Here is a 24,469-nt window from a genome sequence, read left to right on the forward strand (position 1 = left end):
GCATGGGCTGCTCTGGCAGCCTCCACTTCATCACCCCCAGAGGCACGGGCAGGCATGAGCAGAGGGATTGATGTCTGGCAAGGAGTGGATCCATTGTGCCAGGCAGGGAGGGGGCCCTGCTTCACTCTGCCTCATGGGTGCTAGCAAATGTGGCCCTGGCATGGATAATCTGCCCTTTGCAGGAGCCGGCCAAACCAGGGCTGCCTGGCTTAGCTGGGGGGATCTGGCCCAGGGGTGGGTCAGGGCTGGGTACCACATGCTCCCCAGGAGCTGGCGAGCCGTGAAAGCCATCAGGATCACCTGCAGTCCCCAGGGATTGCGCTGCTGGTGGCGTCCTATCAGATGGCCTGGGGCATCCATGTGTGGATGTCACCTTCGGATGTGGGAGTGGGTGGGAGCAGCTTGTTCCTCCTTGGGTCTCCCTCTCCTTGTTGGGTGCAGGTGACTCAGGGCTGTTCCCTGCCCGCAGGAGGTACCTCGCTGTGCAGATGCACTGGCAAGGGCTGCCCCAGGGCATGACACGCAGCGTGTGACCATGTCCCCTGGGAGAGGGGACCTGAGGATACTGACACCAAAGGCAAGATGTCTTCCCCATACCCCTCAGCCCGGTGTCCCCCTCCTCAGGTTTGTTTCAGGAGAAACAAGGCCAATCCAGCCCAGCCCAGCTTAGCCTGTCTGCAAAAACAGCACTTTGCCCTGTGCCCTCCCTGCTGCTCCCCGGGGTCCCACAGGCAGCCATCACCGTGGGAGTTAGGGGCCCCGTGGTGCCCTGGTCCCCAGGGATGGGCTGGAGGTCCTCTCTCACAGGTGTGGGGGAGGGATGGGCCGAGGGAGGGCTGGGGGCACTGTGAGGGTCCTGGGCTGAGCTGGAAGATAGTTCCTGAGTGTTATCAGCCCATCGTCTCAGCCGGGGCGGGGCTCAGCCCTCCGGCAGGACAGGAAAGGGCCATAAAGGGCTGTCCCCCTGCCTTGGAAGCAGGCGACATTCAGGGAGGGAGCTGGGGTGAGCAGCATGGGGTGGCCACTCTCCTCTGGGACCTGTCTTCTCCTCTGCCTCCTCGCCCAGCTAGCCGCTGCAGCCTCAGGTGACAGCTCAAGCGGGGACATGTGGGGCAGCAGGGTGTGAGCCCTTGCTGGGGGGGTGCTGGGGTGGGTGCCACTTCTCTGGGGGTCTCCAGGGACCCTGTCACCTCCCCATGGGATACCAGTGAGGGCAAACCCTCCCACCACCTCGGGAGCTTGGGGTGGTTTGAGACCCCAAACTTTGAATGCGTTTGTCTCAGCCCCCACCAAAGCAGGCTCCGTCCCTGCTGCTGAGAGGCACAAGGTTCTTCCCTGCCAAACTGTGCCTCAGTTTCCCCCTCTGCAGATGGGCTCTGGGCAATGCTGGGGTTGCCAAAGGCTGGGCTGATCCCCAAAGGGCTCCTGGCCCCACCAAGGCTCCAACAGAGGCGGCTCAGAGCAGCTAAATTCACCTTGAGTTGAGATGCCCACCCTGGTCCCAGGGGGCGTGTTATCCCCTCAGGGTACCCAGTGCCCCCACATGCCCCCAGCTCTGCTCTCACCTCCAGACGCTGAGAAGACCTTGGACTACTGGAACAAAGGGGCCAGGAGGAGGCTGGAGTTGGCCCTGGCCTTGCAGCCGGCAGCACAGCGGGCCAAAAACATCATCCTCTTCATGGGTGATGGTGAGTCCCCTGGGTCCCAGCAATGCCCCACGGCTCCACAGCAGCCTGGGGACATGGGTGGTGAGATGGGGCTGGTGCAGGTCCCCTCCTCTCCAGCTGGCCCCGGACAATGCCTGGAGAGGCCGCCCCACAGCTTTGCCATGCCTACAGGCATGGGGCTGCCCACGGTGTCAGCAGCTCGGATCTACAAGGGCCAGCTTGCCGGCGGCTTGGGCGAGGAGAGCGTCTTGGCCATGGAGACCTTTCCCCACGTGGCCCTGGCCAAGGTAAGTCAGGCAGCACTGAAGGGCAGCCGCCTTGCTGCTGCTTGAAACTCCACTGGCCCCTGCTTGCTTCCAGACCTACACCATTGACCGGCAGGTGCCTGATAGCGCTGGCACAGGCACAGCATACCTCTGCGGGGTGAAGGCCAATGCCAAGACACTGGGTCTGAGTGGGGCAGCCGTCTATGGCAAATGCCGCACCGCCTTTGGCAACGAGGTGGACTCCATCCTGCACCGGGCCAGGCTGGCAGGTACAGGGCAGTGGGCAAGGCTGTTGGGAGAGCCTGGCACGGCACGGCCATCCCATGCTGTGCAGGGCTGAATGGGCTCCCCATAAACCCTTGCCTGCGCTGCAGGCAAGTCGGTGGGCATCGTGACAACCACACGGGTGCAGCATGCATCCCCTGGGGCAGCCTATGCCCACTCGGCCAGCCGGAGCTGGTACGCCGATGCCAACATGCCTAAGGAGGCATTGCGGGATGGCTGTAAGGACATCGCCTATCAGATGGTGCACAATACGGACATCAACGTGAGTCGGGGAGCGGGCATGGGAGGGAGGGGTCACTGGGGACATTGGGAGGGTCTGCTGGGCTGCAAGGCTGTGGCCATGCCAGTGGCAGCTCCCCGCTCCCTGGCAGGTGATCCTGGGCGGCGGGCGGATGTACATGACCCCCAAGCGGACCCCAGACCCCGAGTACCCAGAAGACCCAGATCAGAATGGCATCAGGAAGGATGGCCTGGACTTGATTGCCGAATGGCTGAGTGACAAGCAGGTACCACACTGAGGTGGAGGGAGTGAGACATCAGGCACGGGGCATGTGCCATTGGCACCGGCTCTGTTCTTACCCGCAGGATGCCCACTACGTCTGGGACAAGAAGGGCCTGGATGCAGTTGAGGATGACTCTGTGAGCCACCTGATGGGTAAGAGCATTACTGACTATGCCACTGGAAACACCATCTCCTCCTTCCCACTCTGGGGATGCTGGTGGGGACATGAAGCAGCCCCAGTGTGGACCCCCCTGCCCCACTCCCCCAGGCCTCTTCGAGCCTAAGGACATGAAGTACGAGCTGAATCGCAACACCTCCACGGACCCCTCCATCGTGGAGATGACGGAAAAGGCCATTCGCATCCTGCGCAAGAACCCCAATGGCTTCTTCCTCTTTGTGGAAGATGAGTAGCCCCAGGCGGGCAGCATGGCTGGGGCTGGGGTGGGATGCAAGTCCTGGGACAAAGCAGGTGTCCCAGGGGACCAGAGAGGGGGTGACAACCGTGTTCCTTTTGCAGGTGGCAGGATCGACCATGGCCACCACAGCGGCCGGGCCAAGCAGGCACTGATGGAGGCTGTCATGCTAGACCGGGCGGTGGCACGGGCAGGCGAGCTCACCTCCCCCTCTGACACCCTGACCGTGGTGACGGCCGATCACTCCCATGTCTTCACCTTTGGGGGCAACACGCTGCGTGGCACCTCCATCTTTGGTGGGTCCCAGGGAGGGGCAGTGAACATCCTCCTCCTTTTGCTCCCACTGGAGGCTGAGCCAGCCAAGGCAGGTAGCTGGGGAGATGTACCCAGCTGGGACAGGCGTGAGAGTGTCTTCCCTTGTGCCAGGGCTGGCCCCCAAGAAAGCCAAGGACAAGCGAGCCTACACCAGCATCCTCTATGGCAATGGGCCTGGCTACAGCATCCGTGACGGGGGCCGCCCGGCTGCCAGCCTCCCCGCTGCGGGTAGGAGCCTGCTGCAGATGGGGTGGGGGGTGCGGGGTGGCTGGGGGCAGCATCCCACAGGCATGGCCACTGGGACTGCATGGGGTCCTGATGCCACTGCATGGCTCAGGTGTCACTTGGGCAGGAATCGCCCTCATGCCAGGGTGATGGGAGCTGGCCCCCCCCATCCCTACAATGGGTAGGGGAGCCTGCTGGCCCCAGCCCATTTTCTCCTGCCTACCCTGCAGAGGACAAGGACTACAGGCAGCAGGCAGCCGTGCCCCTGGAGACGGAGACCCACAGTGGGGAGGACGTGGTGGTCCTGGCCCAGGGCCCCATGGCCCACCTCTTCCATGGGATACAGGAGCAGCACTACATCGCCCATGCCATGGCCTACGCCGCCTGCCTCGAGCCCTACACTGCTGAGCCCCAGTGCAGGGCAGCCCGCAGGGCCTCCCATGGCACACAGTGCTCGCCTGAGCCCCTGCTCACCCTTCTCACCCTCTGTGTGGCCACCCACTTGGTAGGGGGCTGAGAGGCCTCGGCAAGCCCCACTTCAACCTGGGCTGCCCAGCTCACACTGAGCCATCCCCAGCTGCCCCATCAAGGGTCTTGGCAGCCAGGTCGCCACTGTGGCCAGGATCAAGGGATGCAATAAAGCATGGGTTGTTCATCTCCATCTGCCATGCTGGGGTCTGCAGCAGTGGTCACCTTCTTAAGGTAATGACCCATGTCTCAGTTTCCCCAGGTGGTCATGGCTCCTATTTTCCCCATCCTGGGACCAGCACTGGAGGCATTGGGGTGAAGGAGGTGATGAAATGAGGGTGAGGGGAGGCCATGTCCCACCCCCACCTTTGCCAGGCTGGGGCACAGTACACAAGGCTGGTACTTCCTGGCAAGGGCTGAGCAAGGAGCAGAGTTTTAGTCCACATCAGTGGAATTATTGCTTAAGAAAGTGCTGGGCAGAGAGCAGGGCTGCTCAGTGCACGAGTGACCCCGGGTGTTCCCAATACCCCTGTTGTCCCAGGTCCAATGCTCAGCACTGCCTGTGGTACTCTAGGCCAGGGCATCCCCCCTGCCTGGCACTACAGCACAGCAGCTGGGGTGGGCAACACACCTGCCAGGCACTGCCCATCGCCTCACTGCCTCCATCTGCACCCCAGGTCCATCCACCCCCAGCAGCAATAAGGTGGCGTGCCAAGGAGGTGCACCTGCAGCCCAACCCCATGGCCTTTGTGCTGGCTGACCCACAGGACACCTGGCTATTGGAGACAAGTCAAACCCTTCCACACACCCTATGAGGGCCGATCCTGGTCCAAAGTCCCTCCCCAGATCTGCTAGAGTTGCAGACACTGCCAGCGGTGTTGGGCTACTGGATCTCACCATGCAGCGCCTAGCACCCCTCACCCTCTGCCTGGGTCTCTGGGCAGGACTCAGCGCTGCTGTCATCCCAGGTGGGGACAAGGATAAGGATGGGTGCCAGGCTGGCTGCAGTAGGTGCCCGGGGACGTGGGGCACTTGACAGGGCACCAGCCTGGCTAGCCACAGGGAGGGTTTTCGGAGGGGAGCAGGGGCTGCCTGGATCTGCAAGGGTTAATGGGGGTTACTCCTGCCTTTTGGGGGACCTTAAGCCAGTTTTCCCCTGTGGGGTCAGATTCCTTCTGTCTTCTGGGCTGGGGGTTCTGGAGGAGGTGCCTGTAACCTTGCCCCCTCTGTGGGTGTGGCCCCATCCCACCTGCCATATGGCTCCCTTTTTGCTTCCCCCTCCTTCTCTGCCCCAAGACCCCCGGGCCAGGTGGTGGATGCAAGCCTGCATGGCCTCTCCCCACCCTAAAGAGCACCCTGACCCTCTCAGTCCATGTCAGAGAAGGCCCCAGCATGGGGATGCCTAGGGAGCAGGTGTCCCTGGGATGTGGGTACCCCAGGGATGCAGGTGCTGGGGAGCTGGGACTGACAGGTGCTGCCCTGTCCCAGTGGAGGAGGAGAAGCCATCCTTCTGGAACAAGCAGGCAGCCGCAGCCATCCAGGCCACCTTAGAGATCCAGCCCAGAATAAGTGAGGCCAAAAACCTCATCCTCTTCCTCGGGGATGGTGAGTCCTGCTGGCACACCTGGCGGGCAGGCCGGCATCACTGCTGCCCTGCAGAGCTCGGTGCAGGAAGGGCACCCAGTCCAGAGGGTGACTCGGACCTTCTCTCGTTGCCCAGGATTCGGGATCCCCACCATCACTGCCACCCGCATCCTAAAGGGGCAGGAGCAGGGGAAGCTGGGCCCTGAGACCCCCCTTGCCCTGGATGCTTTCCCCTACGTGGCTCTCTCCAAGGTAAATCCCCGCCACACTAGGCATGGAGCCAGGGTGATGCCCATGGGGCTGCTGGCATAGAAGCACCCTGGGGATATGCATACAGGCTACACGGGGTCCCTGCCTGTCCTACACTTGCCCTCAGCCATGCAAGTGAGCGTGGCAAGGGGTGCTGGGGGGGAGAAACCCGCCAGGTGCCTCTGCGGACCACCCCCGCCCTGAGCCTGGTGCGTGTCCTTGGCAGACATACAACGTGGACCGGCAGGTCCCCGACAGTGCGGGGACAGCCACAGCCTACCTCTGTGGTGTGAAAGGAAACTTCCAGACTGTGGGGGTGAGCGCGGCCGCCCGCTTCTCAGAGTGCAATACCACAGCAGGCAATGAGGTGGTCTCGGTGATGGAGCGAGCCCGCAAAGCTGGTAATGGGGGGCATGGGACAGCAGGGCTGGAGGGAACCTTGTGGGAACGAGGGGCATCAAGCCAGGGGCTGCCTCCTCCACAAGCATCCCAGGGTTCGATGGTGGGGGCCCCTGTGCCCCTGCCAGCTGCCTTTCATGGGTTCTGATGGGGCGGGGGGGTGGCAGGGAAGGCAGTGGGCATCGTGACGACAACAAGGGTGCAGCATGCATCGCCCTCGGGGACCTACGCCCACGTGGTGAACCGCAACTGGTATGCGGACGACAGCATGCCCGAGGATGCCCTCCGCCAGGGCTGCAAGGACATCGCCTGGCAGCTGGTCCACAATGTCGACATCAATGTGAGCATATATGCACGGCAAGGGGGAGCAAAGGCAGACCATCTCCTAGGCACCCCTGCTAGCGCTGCACCTGTCTCGACCCCTTCAGGTGATCTTGGGAGGTGGTCGGAAATATATGACTCCTGTGGGGACGCGGGACCCTGAGTATCCCACGCACAGCGGGGTGCGCAAGGATGGGAATAACCTCATCGAGATGTGGCTCAAGGCACGGCAGGTAGGTGACGTGGCAGGGATGGTCCTCTGCCCACTGCTCCCAGGCATGGGCTGGGAACCTGCTAACCCTCTGTGGGGTTTGCCCACAGGGTGCCCGCTACGTCTGGAACAAGACAGAGATGTTGGCCGCCGCTGCCGACCCCAGTGTGAACTATTTAATGGGTAACAAATGTCCCATGTGCCAGGATGTGGCAGTCACTGGGACACATGTGGGCACTGAGGCTGTCCCTAACACATCCCCTTCCAGGTCTGTTTGAACCCGCGGACATGAAGTACAACCTGATGCGTGATACCACAAGGGACCCATCGCTCACTGAGATGATGGAGGCAGCCATCACCATCCTGAGCAGGCACCCCAATGGCTTCTACCTCTTTGTGGAAGATAAGTTGGGGCTGGTGCCTCTGGGGTGGGTGAGAGAGGGATCCCATGTCCCGGGGTGGGAGTAAGAGTTGGGGGTGCTGCTGTTGGGCCCCAGCACACAATGGGCATCCATCTGCAGGCGGTAGAATAGATCACGGCCACCACGACGGTGCAGCCCATAAGGCACTGACTGAGGCAGTGGAGTTCGACCGGGCCATCGAGCGGGCAGGTGCCCTGACAGATGAGGCGCAGACCCTCACAGTTGTCACCGCTGACCACTCACATGTCTTCTCCTTTGGTGGCTATACCCTACGTGGCTCCTCCATCTTCGGTAGGGCTCTGCCCAGCTGCCAAGAGTGGGGCATGGCCCCATGCTGGGTGCTGCCAGCTCCAGAGCACCCTGGCTGTGGCCGGAGGGGTGATATGGGGGTTTCTTGACTGATTCCCCCCTCCACTGCCCCATCCCCAGGTCTGGCCCCCAGCAAAGCCATTGACCTGAAGAACTACACGTCCATCCTCTATGGGAATGGACCGGGTTACCCGGGCACCAACCGGACCAGCATGGACGATGCCACAGCCAGTGAGAGCACAGGGACCATGGCCAGGTGATGGGATGGGCTGGGCCACTGCTGGCCCCTCACCCCAATCTCTTCCTCCCCAGTGGATTACCACTATTTGCAGCAGGCAGCCGTGCCCCTCGTCTCAGAGACCCACGGTGGTGAGGACGTGGCCATCCTGGCCAAGGGCCCCATGGCCCACCTCTTCCATGGGGTGCAGGAGCAGACCTACGTGGCCCACGCCATGGCCTATGCCGCCTGCCTCGAGCCCTACACTGACTGCCGCCAGCGGGATTCTGCCCCCGGCACCCGCGCCACGCCCCTGGCCCTGCTCCTGCCCACCTTCCTCCTGCCCCTCTTCCACTGACCCTATGGCCCCACAGGCACTGCCAAACACATGTCCCCCACTCCCCACAGCTGCAGCACCCACAGGTGGCCAGCAGCTCTTTGGAGCATCCCTGATCCGGATGCAGCACCAAATCCTGCTTACAGAGGGGCCCTACACCTCCTGCACAGGGTACTCGGTGGTTAATAAACGTGGGGTGTGGCACTGGTGCGACAGGTATGTTAGTGGTCTGTGGGTTCCCATGCCATGCAGGCAGGGCTGGGGGTGCTGCCCACTGCTGCCTGTCCCCCAGGCACAGCCCCTTACACCCACCCAGCATATCCAGCACTTTATTGACCAGAAACAGCAGAGAAAAATACAGCAGGCATCCATGTCCCCACACTCCCAGGGCAGGCAGGGCAGGCTGGCATTGCCTGGCCCCAAGCTTTGCCAGCTGTGCCCACCCACTGGCAGGGTTGATGCGGGGACAGGATGGGGCTGGCACAGGGGGTGCCAGGGAGAGCACTGGGCAGGGGGGCTTCTGGCACGGGGCAGCCCCATGACATCTCTGGTTCACTCTCCCTCCCCCAACCGGTGCTGGGCCGGATGTGGTAGGGCTGGGTGAAGGGTTTGTAGTGGGTGGAGAGAAAAGGGGTTACACAGGTACTTGGGGGTGGTGTCCTGCATTGCCTTGTTCCTCCATGGGGACTCAGGGAACTACCCCTCCAGTTCACAGGGTGGGGTAAGAAAGGGATTAGCAGGAGGCAGCTGCCTCTGGGCAGGAGCTCATGCCCACCCCAAGTGTCTCACCGTTGTCTCCACCCTTCTGGTGGGTGCCTGTCTTTGGGAGAGTGACCCCCTAACAGTGGTGCCCCCTTTTCCTTGAGAGTAGAAGGGGGAGATGGGAGGAGGTGGGGAACGGGCACAGCGTGGCACTCGGGCAGGGATGGGGATGGGGGGGGTGCCAGCCTCCTGGGGGGAGGATTGGCCTCACCACACTGAACACTTGTGCACTGGGTTCATGGGTGAGTTCTTAGGGCAGTGGAAAACCCGTCCGAACTCCTCGAACTGTGAGACGCTGCCCAGGACCCTGCCAGGAGAGTGGGGCAACTCAGAGCCAGGCACTCCCTTCCCCCCCCGCCACTGCCATACACCCCGCTTGGGGCACCCACTCACCCCAGCAGCATCCCATCCCCTGTCCCAGGGATGCCCACCCAGAGCCTTCTGGTGCCATGTTGGTGCCCACCCCACTTTTCACGGCACTGCCAGATGTGGGGAAAGCTGGCACCTACCATACCCCCCAGTTTTGGCACCAACTAGTACCTGTAGTGCTCTGGGGCATGCTTGTCCGTCAGCACCTGCAGGTAGATGGACTGGGATCGCCGCTTGATACACCAGTTCTGTGGGGAGAAAGGTTCCCATTGGTGAGCCGGACAGGGCACCCTGGGTCCTGGCACCCACTGGGGCCTGTGGGGTCCTGCCACCCACTGGAGCACAACATCCCTTCTTACTGCTGGAGGACTAGGACAGTAATGCCCTGACTGTGTTTGTTATTGTAGGGCCTCCGAGGGCAGTGGGCTTCCTGGCTGTAGGGTCTCCTAGGAGTTCAGGGTCATGTGCATTTGTTACTGTGGGGGTCTCTGGAGGTGTTGGAGGACACACATGTTTGTTATGGTAGGGTGCCCAGGAGCAGTGGGGCTGTGTGGGGTGCTCCTTGCAGGGCTGAGTCCCATGCCCTAGCCAAGCCCAGCCCCTGGCCATGGGCACTGGCTTTGGCACAGCTCTTGCCCCATCCCTCAGGCCCACCAGCCCCCCACTGGGTGACCCTGACCCAGTACATGGCACCTGCGGGGAAGGCAGGGGCTCACCTGGGCAAAGGCGATGAAGAAGAGCTGGTCATGAGTGTATTTCAGGTGGTGCAGAGGGTGCTCAGGGCCGTGCTCCCGCACCCACTTCTGGTAGGCCTGGAGAACAAGGAATGCCTTCAGCACGGCCTGAGTGCTCCCCTGACCTGCCCCAAGCATCCCACTAGGGCCCCCCAGCAAGCAGCAAGCTGGATCAGGCCCACTCCCTGCTTCAGGGAACAAGGTGAGGTAGGGGTGTCTCCTGCCCCACAAAGGGCATAGCATCAGCAGCTGCCCCATGGCCCCCTGGTCAGGGGGACACTTACATAGTAGGCAAGTTTGAGCCCCCCCATGTCAGCGATGTTCTCCCCCAATGTGTGTTTGCCATTCACCTGCCAAGAGAGACATGGAGTGAGCAGAGATGCCCCCCCCCCCAGGCCAGGCATCCCCCTCAACCCCACACTGGCGCTGAGACTGTGCCTCAGTTTCCCCCACTCAGTGCCCTGAGGACTTTCCCAGCTGAGGTGTGATGAATTGTCAGATCTCAGAGTTGGGTAGGACGGAGCCATGGTGTCCTGTGGACACAGAGCCATGGGGACACCCCCCCTCCATAGAGCAGTGCAAGCCCAGGCATTGCCCGGTGGGTGAGGGGAGGGTCTCACCCGCTGGTTGTAGACGGTGAAGTTGTCGTAGAGGTTGACGATACACTGTGCCTTCTTCAGGAACTTGCTGTATGACCGCTCCGTCCACCAGTGCACCAGGTTCCCATGGCGGTCGTACTGTCCCCCTGCCAAAACAACCACCACCACCGGTAGTCCCAAGGGACCCAGGTGTCCTGGCCCCCATCCTACCTGGATGCCCCCCACCCACCCACCCACCTCCTGCCCTGGCACAGGGTGGGGGGGGCTCACTCACCCCAGTCATCATAGCCGTGGGTCAGCTCGTGCCCGATGATCGTGCCAATCCCACCATAGTTCAGAGACCTGTTGGGGGGTGACAGAGTGGAGGACACAGTGCTGGCAGGGGTGGCAGTAACCCCAGGACCTGGCACCCCCATACCCTGCCCTGGCACCCTCCACCCATGACCCTATCCCCAGCACCATACCTTGCCCTGGCACAGCCCCCCAACCCATGCCCCTGTCCCCAGCCCCACGCCCTGCCCTGACACCCCCCCCACCCATGCCCCAGCCCCACACTCACTGCGGGAACTCGGGGTCGTAGAGGGTGGGCTGCAGGATGCCAGCAGGGAACACTGGGGACACAGGAGAGCATTGCATTTGGGGGGTCACCCTGTCCCATGCCCACCTGCAGCATCACCTGGCACCAGGGGACCCTGCACTGCGCCCTCTACCTCAGGCCCTCCCCGCACCCCTGCCCCAGCGGGGCTGAGCCCAGCACACCGGGCGATGCCTCACCCATCTGGTTCTTGTTGGGCAGGTAGTAGGCATTCAGCGCCTGGGGAGGCAGCAGCCACCTGCAAGGAGAAGACAGGAGTGCCAGGCTGCAGGGGCACTAGGGAGCATGGGAATGCCACCCCTTTGCACAGCTGGGGGTCAGGGGGGCATTCCGGGCTTGCCTTGTGCCCTCCTGCCTATGCCCCATGGGGTGCAACCATGCATGGGGACAGGGGGCATTGGTGGGGCCATGCTGTGCCCCCATGTCCCCGCAAGAGGATACCCACGCAGACTTGTCCACTTCCTGACGGATCTTCTTCACTGAGAGCCTGATGCCAAAGGCGATACTGTTGAGGATGTTCTTGAAGTAGGTCTTCTCATCCACCTCGAACTGGGGGGGCACGGCCATGTCAGGGGGATGCCAGCCCCAAGAGTGTGGGAAGCAGGGCTGGGGTGTCCTTCCACCCCTGTGAGCCTTGGGGACTGAGGGCATGGGGTTGTGGGGCTGTGGCCATGGGCTAGATGTAGCACGAGTGTGTCCTCATGTTCTGTTCTGTGTGTCTGCATGGGTGGCTGCATATCTGCCACCTCCGTGGAGTCCCTGGGGTATGCAGGGTTAGGGGCATCCCCAGCCCTTGCTAAGGATGGGGTTGTGGTCTGGCAGGAGTGTGATGTGGCAAAGGGGACATCATCCGAGACCCCAGAGACTGCATGGCACTACCCATGTGGCTGTGGCCATGCAAGGGGCAGGCACAATGAGCTACCAGGAGGTGGCTTGTTTTGGGGTGGCATCTCCCCATCCTGGTCTCTGCAGACCAAGACAGATGTGGGCACCTTCTCCCCCACCCACATGCCCATGCCCCTGCATGGCCCTGGGCCGACCCTTGCCTCATACTCCTTGTCGATGGCCTCTGGCTTCAGCAGGAAATCGGGGTACCCGATCATCACCATCAGGTACCGGAGCTGCAGGCAAAGTGAGCAGCAGGGTCAGGCCCCCATCCCCCATGCCCCCAGGCTGTGGTGGACACAAGGTTAGGGGTCCACACTGGGGGTCATTACCTTGGCCCTGGCCGCTCTCCGTGTCTCCTCATCCATCCAGTCCAGCTCATCCAGGCGCTGGTCCAGGATGTATTTGATGTCCTCCACCAGCTGCTGCACCTATGGCAGGTCACCACAGGCACTGGCACAGCATCCTCACTGCCCCCTCACCCTGCCAGCCAGTCCTCAGAGGTGTGCCAGATGGTGGCAGGCAGACTGGCAAGGGGACACAGTGACTTCACGCCCACAGGTAGCATCACCTACCTTGGCTTTGCTGGTGGAGGAGAAGTGCTCCTCAACGAAGAGGGCACCCAAGGCCATGCCAAAGTGCTTGTTGGCCTGGCTCAGGCAGATCTTGCCCCGCTCGAGCTGCTTCTCGTTACCTTCCATCTCCTTGGAGAGCTCATGGATAGCGTCACGGAAGGGGGTGGAGAGGTGCTCGCTCAGCACCACCACGATGCGCCACAGCATGTAGTTGTGAAGGATCCTGGTCATGGGGGGCAGAATCAGGCCCCCCCCACTGGGCATGTCCTCAGGCACATGGGGAGGGTGGAGAGCATGCGCCAGGGTGGGCACACCCCTGCTTGGCGACCAGGCAAGCCATGGGGGTGACCCTGCCCTTTGGGGGCCTTGGGGCTGGCTGGCACTGTGTCCCTCCCTGCTGTGTGATGAGTCTGGTGACCTCTAGCATGGGGGACAGGTCTCAGCAGGTGGTGTGGGGCCACGATAGTGCCTTCTCCCAGGGGCTTTCCCAGGAGTCCCCCTACCCAGCCTGGCCTCCCCGGGTTGGGAGTGATGGCAGGGGACCAGCACAACCATCCTGTGCCCACCCCATTGCCAACCCCCTGCCAGGCTGGGGAAGGTGCTGGGGCACGGGCGATGCCAGCCCCCCTCACCTGCTGGGCGTCACGCGGATGAGATCAGACACCTTGTGCATGTAGTCGGTGGCCAGCAGCACCACCTCCTCCTCCTCCGAGAAGTTGTTGTGGAAGATGCGGTCCAGCAAGCGCTTCCACTTGAGCTGCCAGGGTGGGCACTGTTGAGGGGGCAAGCAACCCCCTCCTCCATGCCACTGTGCAGGAAACCCCCTCCAGGTTTTCCAACCTTCCCCCCGCCCCTTTCCACCCAGGAATGTGCAGGATGGATTAATCAACCTCAAGTGGACTTATATGGGGGAGAAGTGAGGGCATTTCTGGAGACACCAGGGTATTGTGCTGGGGCTTGTGCTGTCTTACCCAGGGTTCAGGCTGGCCCTGGGGGCATGGGGTTGGCAGCAAGAGGGGACATGGAGCAGGGAGACAGGGACAAGTGTGGGGCATAGGGCAGGTGGGGTATAGGGGGTGGCAGACTGGGCACCCGGGGTACTCACAGTGGGGGTGATGCGCTGCAGCTCGCCCAGGGTCACTTTGTGGTACACGCTGCTGACGTCCCTCCGCACATCATCGTACTCAGACACCGTGATCTGCATGGGGTGGGCACAGCTGCCACGATCCCATTGCCCGCCTTGGGGGTGGCACAGGGATGGGACACAGGTCTGGGGCATGAGGAGCTGCTGACCCACAACCCTCCTGGCTTGCTGCCCTGGGAGCCCTCTGCTGCCAGTAGGGGCCTGAGGGCTGGGCCTGGGGTCCTCAAAGGGTTGGGGTACCCAAAGGCTGGGCTTAGGGTTCCCCCAGGGCTGGGCATGGGGTCCTCAAGGGCCTTGAGAGGGTTCCCAAGGACTGGACATTAGGGTCCCGAAGGGCTGGAGTGGTTGTCCCAAGGGCTGGGACTGGGAGTTCCCAAAATATTGGGGCTGGGGTCCCTGAGGATCTGCCACAGGGTCCTCAAGGGGCTGGAATCCCTGAGGGCTAGACGTGAAGGTGCCCAAAGGCTGGGAGTGGAGGTTCCCATGCAAATGGAGATGGGTTCCTAAGGACCAGGCATGGAGATCCCAAAAGATCTGGGACCGGGGTGCGCAAGGGCTGGGCAGGGGCACCTCAAAGCCCAGGGAAAGCATCCCCCTCACATTGGCAAGGTGCTGCTCCAGCTGCAGGATCTCCTGGGCCTTCTGCTCCACATGCTCGGCCCCCAGAAGGGTGAGCAGCCGCTCCATGAACACCCGGTACGCAGCCAGGATCTGTGCCGGGGGAAGGGACACTGAGTGCCACCCCACAGGCACCCCGGCCGCAGAACTGCAGATGGCAGGGAGCTGCCTGTCAGCCACCCATGCTGGGTGCTGGTCCTTCTGGTGTCCCCATGCCTGCAGCATTGATGGCCCTCCTTCACCTTCTCACTCTCCTCGTCCTGGCCCAGGTAAAGGGTCCGTTCAGGCAGTGTCAGCCCATCCTGGTCAATCTGGGGGGAGATGGGGCAGTGAGTGAGTGGGGGGAGGGAGGGGGGCTCTGCTGGGCAAGGCACATCCCCAGCCTGCCCTGACTAGGCACCCCCTGGTCCCTCCATACTGCAAGGTGCCCCAGTGCCTCGGGAGCTGTGGGGTGGCACTGAGTGCTGCAGTGAGTGGCGTGCAATGGGCTGGGAGTGCTGGGCACAGGTCAAGACCCTGCTCTATGGCCTGGCTTGTGTGGCCCCACAGACTGCGCCATGGTGGGCCCACAGCTGGCCACACACCTGTGCTGCAGCCTGCCCCATGGGGAGCCACAGGGATGAGCCATGCTGCATGGACAGGACACCCCCATCCATCATGCATGCGCACACTCCTCCACACACATACACCCCTGCTATCTTGTAGCCACAGGCAGAGCCTCTAATGTACACACATCTGAACATGCTTGCACATACATACATATAAAAATATATATACACATATACCCCTATAACTCACCCCTCATCCCCCCCCAACCCGTGAATGCGCCATCTAGTTTACCCCCCCGTGCACACACACGCACGCCCCCCCTCTTCTCTCTGGCTCCCCCCACCCCGTGTCCCACCCCACCAGCTCCCCACCCCGTGTGCACAGTCACAGCACTGCCCTGCACACCCACAGGCACCCCCAGCCTTTCTACCCCCAATCACACACCCCCTTTGGTTTCCAACAAAGGCGTTGCCACACGTACAGCCCTCACACACTCACCCCGCCCCCCCCACATGCCCTGTCACACTCACACCCATCGCACACCGTCACCCCTCCCCAGCACACCCTCACACACACACACACACGCACACACGCAGACAGAGCCAACCAAGCCCTGACACCCAATCCTGGCTGTGACACCCCTCTCCCCCCACCCCCGCCCAGGCGGTCACACCCCGCACACACCTGCACCATCCCGCTCAGCCCCGCCACCCACAGCCCCTTTCCCTGTGACACACGCTCCCTCTAGCGTACACACGCGTGGCCCTGCTCCTTCATGGCCCCTCACTATCACACTCACCTCCCCCCTCAAACTCCTTTCCCCGGCCCCACCATCTCACAGGGAACAGGGAGGCTGCATCCCCACCACCGCATCCCCACAGTGTCCCTGCCAACCCTAACACCTTGTCCGTGCCATGCCATCACCATGGTCACGCTCCCCATGCCCACCATGTCCCTTCTGTACCCACCCCCATATCCCTACCATGTCACTGCTGTGCCCAGCTGTGCCCTCCACCACACTCCCACACCCTCCAAGGGTGCTTGAGGCTTGTCTACCCAGACAGAGCCTACCCATGCCCTGGTGGCACCACAGGGTGAGGGACACAGGCTGGCAGGGTTGGGGAAGGCTGGCAAAGGCACGGGCAACTGCCCTGGCACCCTGGCCCAGTGCTGCAGAGCCAGTGGACATCCCCCTGTCACCTCCTAGGGTGCACCCTCTGTGCAGATAGCAGCCAGGGTGCCAAGGTTAGGGCTTGGCTGCTGGCACTCTGAAAACCCTGATGCCCTACTGGGCTGTCCCAGCACCCAGGTGGGCAGCACCGCCTCACTCTGTACATCTCCCTGTCTGTGTCCCCCTGCCCGTGTCATTCCCCCGTCCTCGAGGTGCCACCCTCACCCCAGGCAGCCTGACACTGGGCTCCCACGATGGGGGGGTCCCCAGGGGCAGGAGCTGTCCCCAGCCTGGCTGCCTGCTGCAGCCAAACCCAAACGTGGGCAGGCACACAGTGCCACCGTGACAAGGACGGTGTCACTGGGAGGGGTGTCACCAGCACAGGTGGGTGGCTGGTGGGGACAGCCCCAGGGGCAGGGTGCCCTCACCCGGATGACGTAGCGGGAGGTGTTCCTCTCATCCAGGCTGACGGTGAGGGAGAAGAGCACGGCAGCGCTGTAGACCCCCTGCGTCTTGTAGAGCAGCTCGTTGAGGTCCCCACGGCCTGGGGGGGCGTCCCAGCCACCACACTCCCCAATGACCTCTAGCATGGGCCGCGGGCCCAGCCGGTCAATCTCAGCCCGGTCCAAGCATGAGCGGAAAAACTCCTTGACCTTCCTCTCAGCTGAGGCGGGGGCTCGGCGCCGCACAGGGCGGCTCAGCAGCGCCCGCAGCTTGGCCTCGTTCTGCTCAGCGATGGCCCCGATAGTGCCATACACCAGCTTGTCCTCAGGAATACCGTGTCGCCGGAGCCAGCCACCGCAGGCAAATGAGTAGAAGTCCTGGCAGGGGTCGATGGTGGCATCCATGTTAGCGCTGAGGAAGCGGGACGCCCGCAGGAAGGCCTTCTTCTCCTGGCAACCCTCCAGGCAGTAGCTGTCCCCTTCGGCCGCCAGGTACTTGAGCACCAACATGCATGTCAAGATGACGCAGAGCCCCGCAGCAAACACCAGCCCTGAGAGCAGGCAGACCTCCCGGCGGCTCCAGCGTGGCAGTCCCCCACGGCGTTTCTTGGCCCCAGCGCCCAGCTGGAGGGTGAAGCCATTGGGCAGGGTGCCACTCTGGTACTTGCTCACGTATTTCACCTCCTGAAACTCGTCGTAGTGGGCCGTCAATGAGTAGGTCTTCTCCATGGCCAGGGATGGGCCTCCCCACAGGCACCACAGGCTTGGGGGACTCAAGACAGGTGGGGGGCAGGTTTGGGTGCGCCACAATTCATGCTGGAGCCACAGGGAGGTGGTGGAGTGTGCCTGGGTAAGTCGGGAAGCTCCTGGAAAAGGCAGAGGAGGTGGGTGAGGGGAGTTTTGGGAGGAGCAAGGTGGGGGGGCTGCCTCTTGTCATCATCACCTCCTGTGTCGCCTTCCCTGCCTGTGTGCCCTGCTGGTGGCTTTGGGACTGGCCCCAGTGCTGGGAGCTCGGTGGCAGCTCTACCCCATGGCTGTCCCCTCTGCTGACAGGGCAGGGTCCTGCCTGCATGGCCCCAGGTGGGTTTCAGCACCTGGCACAGCTCCATCCCAGACCCCACACCCACCCAGTGCACCAGCAAGAGCCCCCACAGCAGATGGATGTCTGGGGTGGCCCAGCGAGCCCATCCTTACACTGCACCGTGAGAGTCCTTCCCAGCCTGGGGAGGGGCACAGGGCTGCCAGCCCCTCTGGGTTGGGTACAGAGGAGGGGTGAGCAGCTTGGGAAAGAGGGGCTTTGGGAAGATTTGAGAGGCTTTGGGGGAGGTTTGCAGGGGAAGGTGCTGAGCTGGGGTATTGTGGGCTGGGTCGGGTTGTGTGGCCCTGCGTCAGGTTGCACCACGTTGTATTGTGGCGCCTGGCGTTGCATTGCGTTGGGTTGGGTCATGGTCTGCCGTGTTGCATTTCATTGTGTCAAATCGTGGTGCAGCCCATGATATGTGCACAAAGTTAATTCCAGTCTGGGGAGGGCTCTGGACCCTATGGACATCTCACAGCAACATGCCCCCCCCAACCACCCAACCCCTGGCCGGTGCCCAGTGGGCAGGGGTGTCTGGCAGGGGAGCCATGCTGGGGAGGAGGGGGTCTGCCCGTGGGGAAAGGAGGGTGGGGCATAGATGGGTTGTGGAGGGGCTTCAAAAGGGGACCCAAGTCGTTGCTTGGTGCAGAACGGCATCCAGATTTGCAGGTGGGGAGGACAGGCTGGGGACAAAGAGCTGCTCGGGAGGTGGCCGGTAACCCTGCAGCGGGTCCCCCCAAGCCCCGCGGCCCCTGCTCCCTCTGCAACTTGGGCAAAGTTGTACCCCAGCGCCGCAGCCCGGCGGTGCCCGTGCAAGGGAGCTGCCGCCCCCGCCGCCCCCGGAAAGTTTGCGGGGCCGGCGGCGGGCACGGTACGGCGCGGAGGGGCGCGGGGGGGCCGGCGGGTGCCCGGGAAGCTCGGGGGATGCTACCCGGGATGCTTCCCGGGGGATGCTCGGGGGATGCTCGGGGATGCCCGGGGGACGCTGCTCAGAATTCACGCGGGATGCTGCCCGGGATACTCGGAGGATGCTGCCCAGGATGCTTGGGAGGTGCTTGCCGGGATGCTCGGGAGGTGCTCGGGAGGTACTCGCCGGGATGATGTCTGTGGTGCTCGGGGGATGCTCGAGGGTTGCTCGAGGGATGCTCGGGAAGTGCTTCCCGGGATGATGCCCAGGTTATTCGGGGGGTGCTCGCCGGCAGGCTCGGGGAGTGGTCCCCGGGCTGCTCGGGGGGGTTGCTCACCGGGCGGCTCACCGAGGCACTCGGGGGATGCTCAGGGGTCGCTCCCCGGGATGTCCGCGGGTGCTCGGGGGTCTCTCGCCGCTTGCTCACCGAGACACTTGGGGGATGCTCCTGGGATGCTCGGAGAGGGGATGCTCAGGGGTGCTCACCGGCTTGCTCAGGGGGTGTCAGCAGGCTGCCGGGGCTGCTGGCGGGCCGGCCCGGCGCTGCCCGTCCGGCTGCGCGCCCTGCGCTCCGCTCCGCGCCCCGCTCCGCGGCTGGCGGAGCGGCGGGGCTGGAGGGAGGCAGCGGGGCGGGGAGGGGGTGGCGTCTCCAGCCCGGCTCTCCCGCAGGCCAGGCTCCATTAACGAGATTATTATGCAAATGGAGCAGCCCTGTGCCACCCGCCAGCCTTACCTCATCCCCACCGGCGGGAAGGCAGGGCGGGGGGGAGGGGGGGTGGGGGGGGGGTGTCCCGGGGCCCCCCACTGCGGGGGGCTGGCACAGGGCTGGCAGTGCCACTCTGCCTGGCATCCCCTGTTCGGGGACCCTGCTGCCACCCCCCGGCTGCCCGGTACCCAGGAGGGGCATGGGTGGGCACAGCCAGCGGCCTGTGCCAGGAGGGGCTCAACACACCCTGGGGTGCCCCGGTACCTTGGGGGGCCCGTGCCATCCTGCCAGGATGGGTGCAAGAGGGAAGGGCTGTGGGTGAGCAGGAGATGGAGCCCGGGAGGCTTCAAGTGAAAGGGTGGGCACGGGGGTGGCACAAGGTGGCATGGGGAAGGGGCCATGGGCTCACATACACGCACACACGCGAAGGTCCGGGAATATTAAACTGCATTGCAGATAAATCCCCAACATAAATATTGTGAGCCACTCTGCCACGGGGGGGCCCAGCAAGGAGATTTATAGCCCAGCAATTCCCACCACCCGTGGCGGCCCCCTGCAGGGGCCACGTACCCTGGCCCCACATGGCCATCTCACCTGCCATGCTTAGGGGTATCCTGCCATCCTCGCCCACCAGTTCTGCACAGCCCTGGGTGCTCAGAGAGGGCCCTGGGTCTTCCTGGGTGCTGAGGTGGGAGCCCCAGGCAGCACACACTGGGTGCTGTGCCACATGCAGTACAGGGACCCTGCTTGGCGTGGGACAGGTGGCTCAGCTGGTGTGGGACACACTGTCTTGTCCAGTGGGCACCGTGGGCTGGCCCCAGGCACAGCCGTCGCTGCCTGGGGCAGCTGAGGCTGCGCCTTCCTGTGCTGGGGTGCCGAGTGCTGGGCACGGTCCAGGCAAGGTGCTGCTGCTGCTGCACCAGGACATGCAACAGCACATGCACAGGTACTGGCACACATGTACATCACATGTACACCCATGCACACCAACACGCACCAGTACAGACACACACGCTGTGCCCCCGGCCCCCTTAAATATGCACTGCCATCCAGCTCCCATTACAGGCACACATGCCCTGGCACGGGGGCACACACACACTTGGGCATTGCAGCAACGCTTTCCTGGGGCACACACCAGGGCAGACGGGCTCCGTGAATCCCACCAGGGAGACGCCCCTACCTTGGGCACCCTGACTAGTTGGGCACCACCAACCCCAGTGGGATGCAAGGGCACCCGGACCCGGGTTGCTTCGTGGGTGGGCATGGGGTGCTCAGCCCTGCTGGTCACTGGGGGGGGCAGCGGGGGGGGGGGGGCACAGGGCTGGGTGCCACTACACCAGCCTCCTCATGCCTGCACTCACCCAGCCCTGAGACCCACTTGGCACCTTGGTGGGAGCATGATGGATGCACATGAGAGGCGGGGGGTGGGGGGGACTGGTGTTATTAACAGCCCTGAGTATTGCTTCAACAGGGCTGTAAAAATTAAAGGCGTGTGGATATAAAATAATGGATAAATCTGAGCCGGCCGCAGAGCGTTGCGGTGTCCCACAGGTGTTGGCATCTCAAGAACCCGGGGTACATCGGGCACAGGACGAGTGCCTGTATGTAGGTACAGGGGGGTCAGGCAGTGTCTGCACCCACTTCCAAGTGCAGTCTCCCCGCCAAAAATCTCCACTAAATGCCCTGAGAGGATGTGTGGGTAATGCCAACCTGTGGAGCTCGTGCTGGAGTCAAGTGGCTGTCCTGCCCAAGGGGTCCTGCCTGTCCTGTGGCCCACAGCTCCGACCCCAAGCAGGGCCCGGGGCAGCACCTGCCTTGCCAGCCATGCTCTGCCCTGCCCATCCTGCGGGCCACCCCGCCGGCATCCTCATTTTCCCCGAGATTAGCTGCGGCGCGGGAGCCTCCGTGCACCACCAGCAGGTGACAAATAAGATTTTTCCACTCTCCCGAGCACCCGGCATGGGTCTGTCATTGAAAATGCAAAGCAGTGCGGTGCCAACCTGCACTGCCCGCCCTCCCCTCCACCAGCCTCTTGGTACCAAGCACCCAGCCAGCTAAACTGCCCTACCATTGCTGCTGGACCCCCTCCACTGCACCCGCCGCTCCCCCTCGGCAGTGCTGGGCATGCTGCGCTCATGTCCAGTGGGTCAGGTTCCATGGGGGGTTTCTTAGACAGATGCTAGTTTGGGGGTGTCAACCAGGGTGGGCAGCATGGCCTCACAGTGCCCTCTGGGTGCACCCACATGCCTGGCACTGCAAGTGGGAGACTGGGGCAGGGAAGTGCATGGGGGTCCCCACCACGCTGGGCATGTTCACCCCACCAGGGCTTGCCTGCCCCCAGGGAGGGTGCCAGGCTCAGTGGCAGGCACATGGCAGGCTCACCTCTGTGTCAGGGCATGAGGTTTTGTCTCTTGTAGGAAATATTTGGCCCAAGATGTGCCTGCTGGGATGGGCATCACCCCACAAACCCCACCCCAAGGGACCCATCCCAGCTCCCAGACAAACACAGGCGCACTCCACCCCACAGCTGGGTGCATCCATCCAGCACCCACAAACCTCACCCCGGACGCAACCCTCCCAAACCCCAGTCCCCCCAAACCCCTTGGTGCCTCCCAACCCCAACCCTAAGCACCCCTTTACCCACTCCCACCCCAGCCCAGAGCCAGGCGCCTCCCCAGCAGGCCCTGGTCCCACTCCCCCCTGCCACCACCACGTCTCCCCTCCGCTATTGTCATAGGGTTGCCTCTGCCTCTGTCTGCGAAATTAATTCGGAGGTGGAGAGGGAGAATTATGTAAAGTGTGGTTATTCTGGAGCGGCGGGGGAAGCGCGGCTGATGGCAAAGTGCCTTTTTGTGTGTTTAATATGCATTTTTTTCCAGCGGTGCATTTTCAGGCGGGTAATTTGCTGTCTTTTCAGACCCCGATCAGTATCATTTCTCCAGCAATGACAGCTTTTATTTGCACTGAAATGAATGCTGCGAAATTTCCAAGAAATAGCCAAGGCCCCGTTGGCTGCCTACCCCCGCAGGGCCAGGGCACAGGCACCCGCCAGCGCCTGCCCCCCACAGCCCCCTGGCCGGCCCCAGCTCACAGGCCTGCTCTGTGGCAGTGCCCAGGGGTGCAGGGCACACACATGTACCAGTTTGCACAGCCTGTGTTCACAGGCGTGTGCACTCCCTCCGCGCCTTGAGCCGTGTGCACATCAGTGCATCACACCTAGGGGTGTGTATAAATATACCCCAATGCACATGCACATATAGACGCCCCTTGTGCACATGTATACACCTCCAGCACAGCACCTGCCTTCTGCGCGTACACGCACGCCTAGTCCATACATATCCCTTCTTAACACTTACACCCCTCCCTCCCCCGTGCACATGTGCCCCTCCTTGTGTGCTGGGCCCACCCCCACTCCAACTTCGTGCCCTCCCTGACATTGTGCCCCTCCCAGACCTTGGCAAAGTACCCTGACCCAGGGCACCCAGCTGCCAGGAGGGTTTTGGGGATCCCCATGCACCCATCTTCCTCCTGGCACAGGCCAGCCCTTCAAGAAACTGAGGCACAGAGGGGGCACGCACGGATGGGTGCTCTCCTCACAGCCCATCACCTCTCCAGGTAGCAGCAGCTGTGGGGGGGAGCCTGGAGAAGGCAGAGGGTGTGTGTCTGCATGTCTGTGTTAGGAAGGAGGAAGAAACGCTGTTTGTGTAGGTGTGTGTTGTGTGGGCGTTGTGCACTGGAGCTGTTGTGCCAGCACGCGATGCTGCCTTTGCAGCAGCTGTGCACACTGCATGTGCACATCTGGGTAGGTACGTGTGCGCCCATGTCAGCCCCCTGCCCGCATCCCAGTGCATGTAATGGCACGTCTGCAGGGGTGGCACAGGCATACGTATCCATGCGATGCCATGTATGCATCTCCAACTGAGACAGCATCCCCGTGTGTGCGACTGTGCATGCACTGGGTGTACTCTCCACGTGTGCCCAGACACACATGGCCCAGGGGTGATGAATGGTGTTGGGGGGGGGCACCTATGCATGTGCAATGCTGCACCCCCCTACAATGCTGGGGTGAGCTGTATGCCCCTGGCCTCAGGTCCTGTACAGCCCCAGCCATGGGTTCCCAGCTGCAATGGAGCTGGTGCCTGGCACGGCCAAGGTTAACTCTGCTGGAGCCCGCCGGCACAGTGCAGGGAAGCTTTAATTTAATGAAGTGTGAGGCTTTTTATGGGCTTTTAATTACGTGGTGATAATTAACATTATAGGCCGCTGGGTCCCGCTGGTGCCCGGCTGCCCTGTGCCAGTTCATGCCTGTTTGTAAATAAAGCCTGGGGGCGGCGCAGCACCCACCGTGGGGCACCCACCTCCTGCAGTGGGGAGCAATGCCAGCCCCAGCCCCCTGCCCACACACTGGGGTGAGGATCTGGGCACAACCCACTGCAAAATGTGGGGAGCAAGGGCCCCTCCCCATTTTTTCCCCCCAGAAGCACCCAGATACCTGCGTTTTTCCAACCCTCCGGCCGAGCAGAGCTGCCAGGTGGCCATGCCAGGCTTGGCGAGAGTGGGTGCAGGCAGCAGTGCCACACTTGTCCCTCCCACTGGAGCCCAGCCTGGCCCAGAGCAGCCTCCCCTGTGCTGGGGCTAATAGGAAGCGATCCATCAGGCAGTGCCCGGGTGCGCTGCCTGCCTGCCAGGCACCTGATGGATTTATCAGACAGCATCCAGGCAATTTCCTGCCCTCCTCTAATCAATAAGTGGGGGCCAGGGGGCAATGCCAGCTCCCCCATGCAGGCCATTATGGGGAGATGGCGATGGCCCATGAGACAGGTCCCAGAGCAACGCCAGGGGACCCAGGTATCTAGGAGAAGCCCCCCTGCCCTCGTATCATTTTCTCTCTGCCTGGAAGGACCAGGGGCTCAAACCCCATTGGGGGGCCTACAGATTAAAGCATCTGAGTGCCCCCATGTAGCACCACTGCGGTTGCTGAGCAAGATCTGGGGTGCCATAGCCCCCAGGCATTAGGGCCAGCACCCAGCTGCTCCCACACACACACCCAGCCTCACACAGGGAACCCAGGCGTCCGGGCTCCCCTCCCCCACCTCATCCCATTTAATTTTTCCTAATGAAAGGCAGGGAGGATGGCGGGGAGC

At 62.8% G+C, this 24,469-nt stretch overlaps 3 protein-coding genes across 4 annotated transcripts; 2 read left to right on the forward strand and 1 right to left on the reverse strand.

Moving 5' to 3' along the window:
- Window positions 1-1,268: 1,268 nt before the first annotated feature.
- On the forward strand, window positions 1,269-4,395 carry LOC142059562 (intestinal-type alkaline phosphatase-like). The gene is given in 13 exon segments (XM_075098369.1): window positions 1,269-1,388; window positions 1,390-1,434; window positions 1,436-1,498; window positions 1,535-1,688; window positions 1,839-1,989; window positions 1,991-2,202; window positions 2,308-2,480; window positions 2,590-2,724; window positions 2,804-2,873; window positions 2,989-3,121; window positions 3,236-3,429; window positions 3,560-3,676; window positions 3,904-4,395. Coding segments are annotated over 13 exon segments (1,854 nt in total). The 3' UTR covers window positions 4,191-4,395.
- A 30-nt stretch (window positions 4,396-4,425) lies between these two features.
- Window positions 4,426-8,344, forward strand: LOC142059863 (intestinal-type alkaline phosphatase-like). The gene is made up of 11 exons (XM_075099090.1): window positions 4,426-5,109; window positions 5,630-5,746; window positions 5,862-5,977; window positions 6,201-6,375; window positions 6,541-6,713; window positions 6,802-6,927; window positions 7,016-7,088; window positions 7,174-7,306; window positions 7,425-7,618; window positions 7,757-7,867; window positions 7,949-8,344. Exons 1-11 carry the CDS (start codon window positions 4,953-4,955, stop codon window positions 8,209-8,211), a joined length of 1,638 nt encoding a protein of 545 aa, XP_074955191.1. The 5' UTR covers window positions 4,426-4,952; the 3' UTR covers window positions 8,212-8,344.
- A 162-nt stretch (window positions 8,345-8,506) lies between these two features.
- On the reverse strand, window positions 8,507-19,221 carry ECEL1 (endothelin converting enzyme like 1). 2 transcript variants are annotated; one of them, XM_075099093.1, is made up of 18 exons: window positions 19,047-19,221; window positions 16,620-17,500; window positions 14,714-14,782; window positions 14,454-14,564; window positions 13,815-13,907; window positions 13,342-13,466; window positions 12,710-12,932; window positions 12,467-12,565; window positions 12,296-12,370; window positions 11,695-11,798; window positions 11,429-11,487; window positions 11,214-11,265; window positions 10,929-10,996; window positions 10,676-10,800; window positions 10,340-10,405; window positions 10,038-10,133; window positions 9,493-9,569; window positions 8,507-9,259 (listed from the first exon to the last, which is right to left on the reverse strand). In XM_075099093.1, the coding sequence occupies exons 2-18, from the start codon at window positions 17,361-17,363 to the stop codon at window positions 9,160-9,162; spliced, it is 2,286 nt and encodes a 761-aa protein (XP_074955194.1). In that variant the 5' UTR covers window positions 17,364-17,500; window positions 19,047-19,221; the 3' UTR covers window positions 8,507-9,159. The 2 variants fall into 2 exon arrangements, with proteins under 2 accessions (XP_074955194.1, XP_074955192.1); XM_075099091.1 differs by having other exon boundaries at window positions 18,969-19,221.
- Between the last annotated feature and the right edge of the window lie 5,248 nt (window positions 19,222-24,469).

Source organism: Phalacrocorax aristotelis, chromosome 7 (genome assembly GCF_949628215.1).
Source record: "Phalacrocorax aristotelis chromosome 7, bGulAri2.1, whole genome shotgun sequence".
NCBI lineage: Eukaryota > Metazoa > Chordata > Aves > Suliformes > Phalacrocoracidae > Phalacrocorax > Phalacrocorax aristotelis.

What these genes read in the sequence shown, in the direction of transcription:
- ECEL1 (XM_075099093.1), bottom strand. Translation starts at nt 17,363, where the DNA reads ATGGAGAAGACCTACTCATTGACGGCCCACTACGACGAGTTTCAGGAG. An exon ending in TACGACCCCGAGTTCCCGCA is followed by an intron (nt 10,997 to 11,213) that starts GTGAGTGTGGGG and finishes ACCCCCCAACAG; the next exon opens with GTCTCTGAACTATGGTGGGA. An exon ending in CATGCCCCAGAGCACTACAG is followed by an intron (nt 9,260 to 9,492) that starts GTACTAGTTGGT and finishes CTCTCCTGGCAG; the next exon opens with GGTCCTGGGCAGCGTCTCAC.
- LOC142059863 (XM_075099090.1), top strand. Translation starts at nt 4,953, where the DNA reads ATGAGGGCCGATCCTGGTCCAAAGTCCCTCCCCAGATCTGCTAGAGTT. An exon ending in GGAGCGAGCCCGCAAAGCTG is followed by an intron (nt 6,376 to 6,540) that starts GTAATGGGGGGC and finishes GGGGGGTGGCAG; the next exon opens with GGAAGGCAGTGGGCATCGTG. An exon ending in CAGTGTGAACTATTTAATGG is followed by an intron (nt 7,089 to 7,173) that starts GTAACAAATGTC and finishes ATCCCCTTCCAG; the next exon opens with GTCTGTTTGAACCCGCGGAC.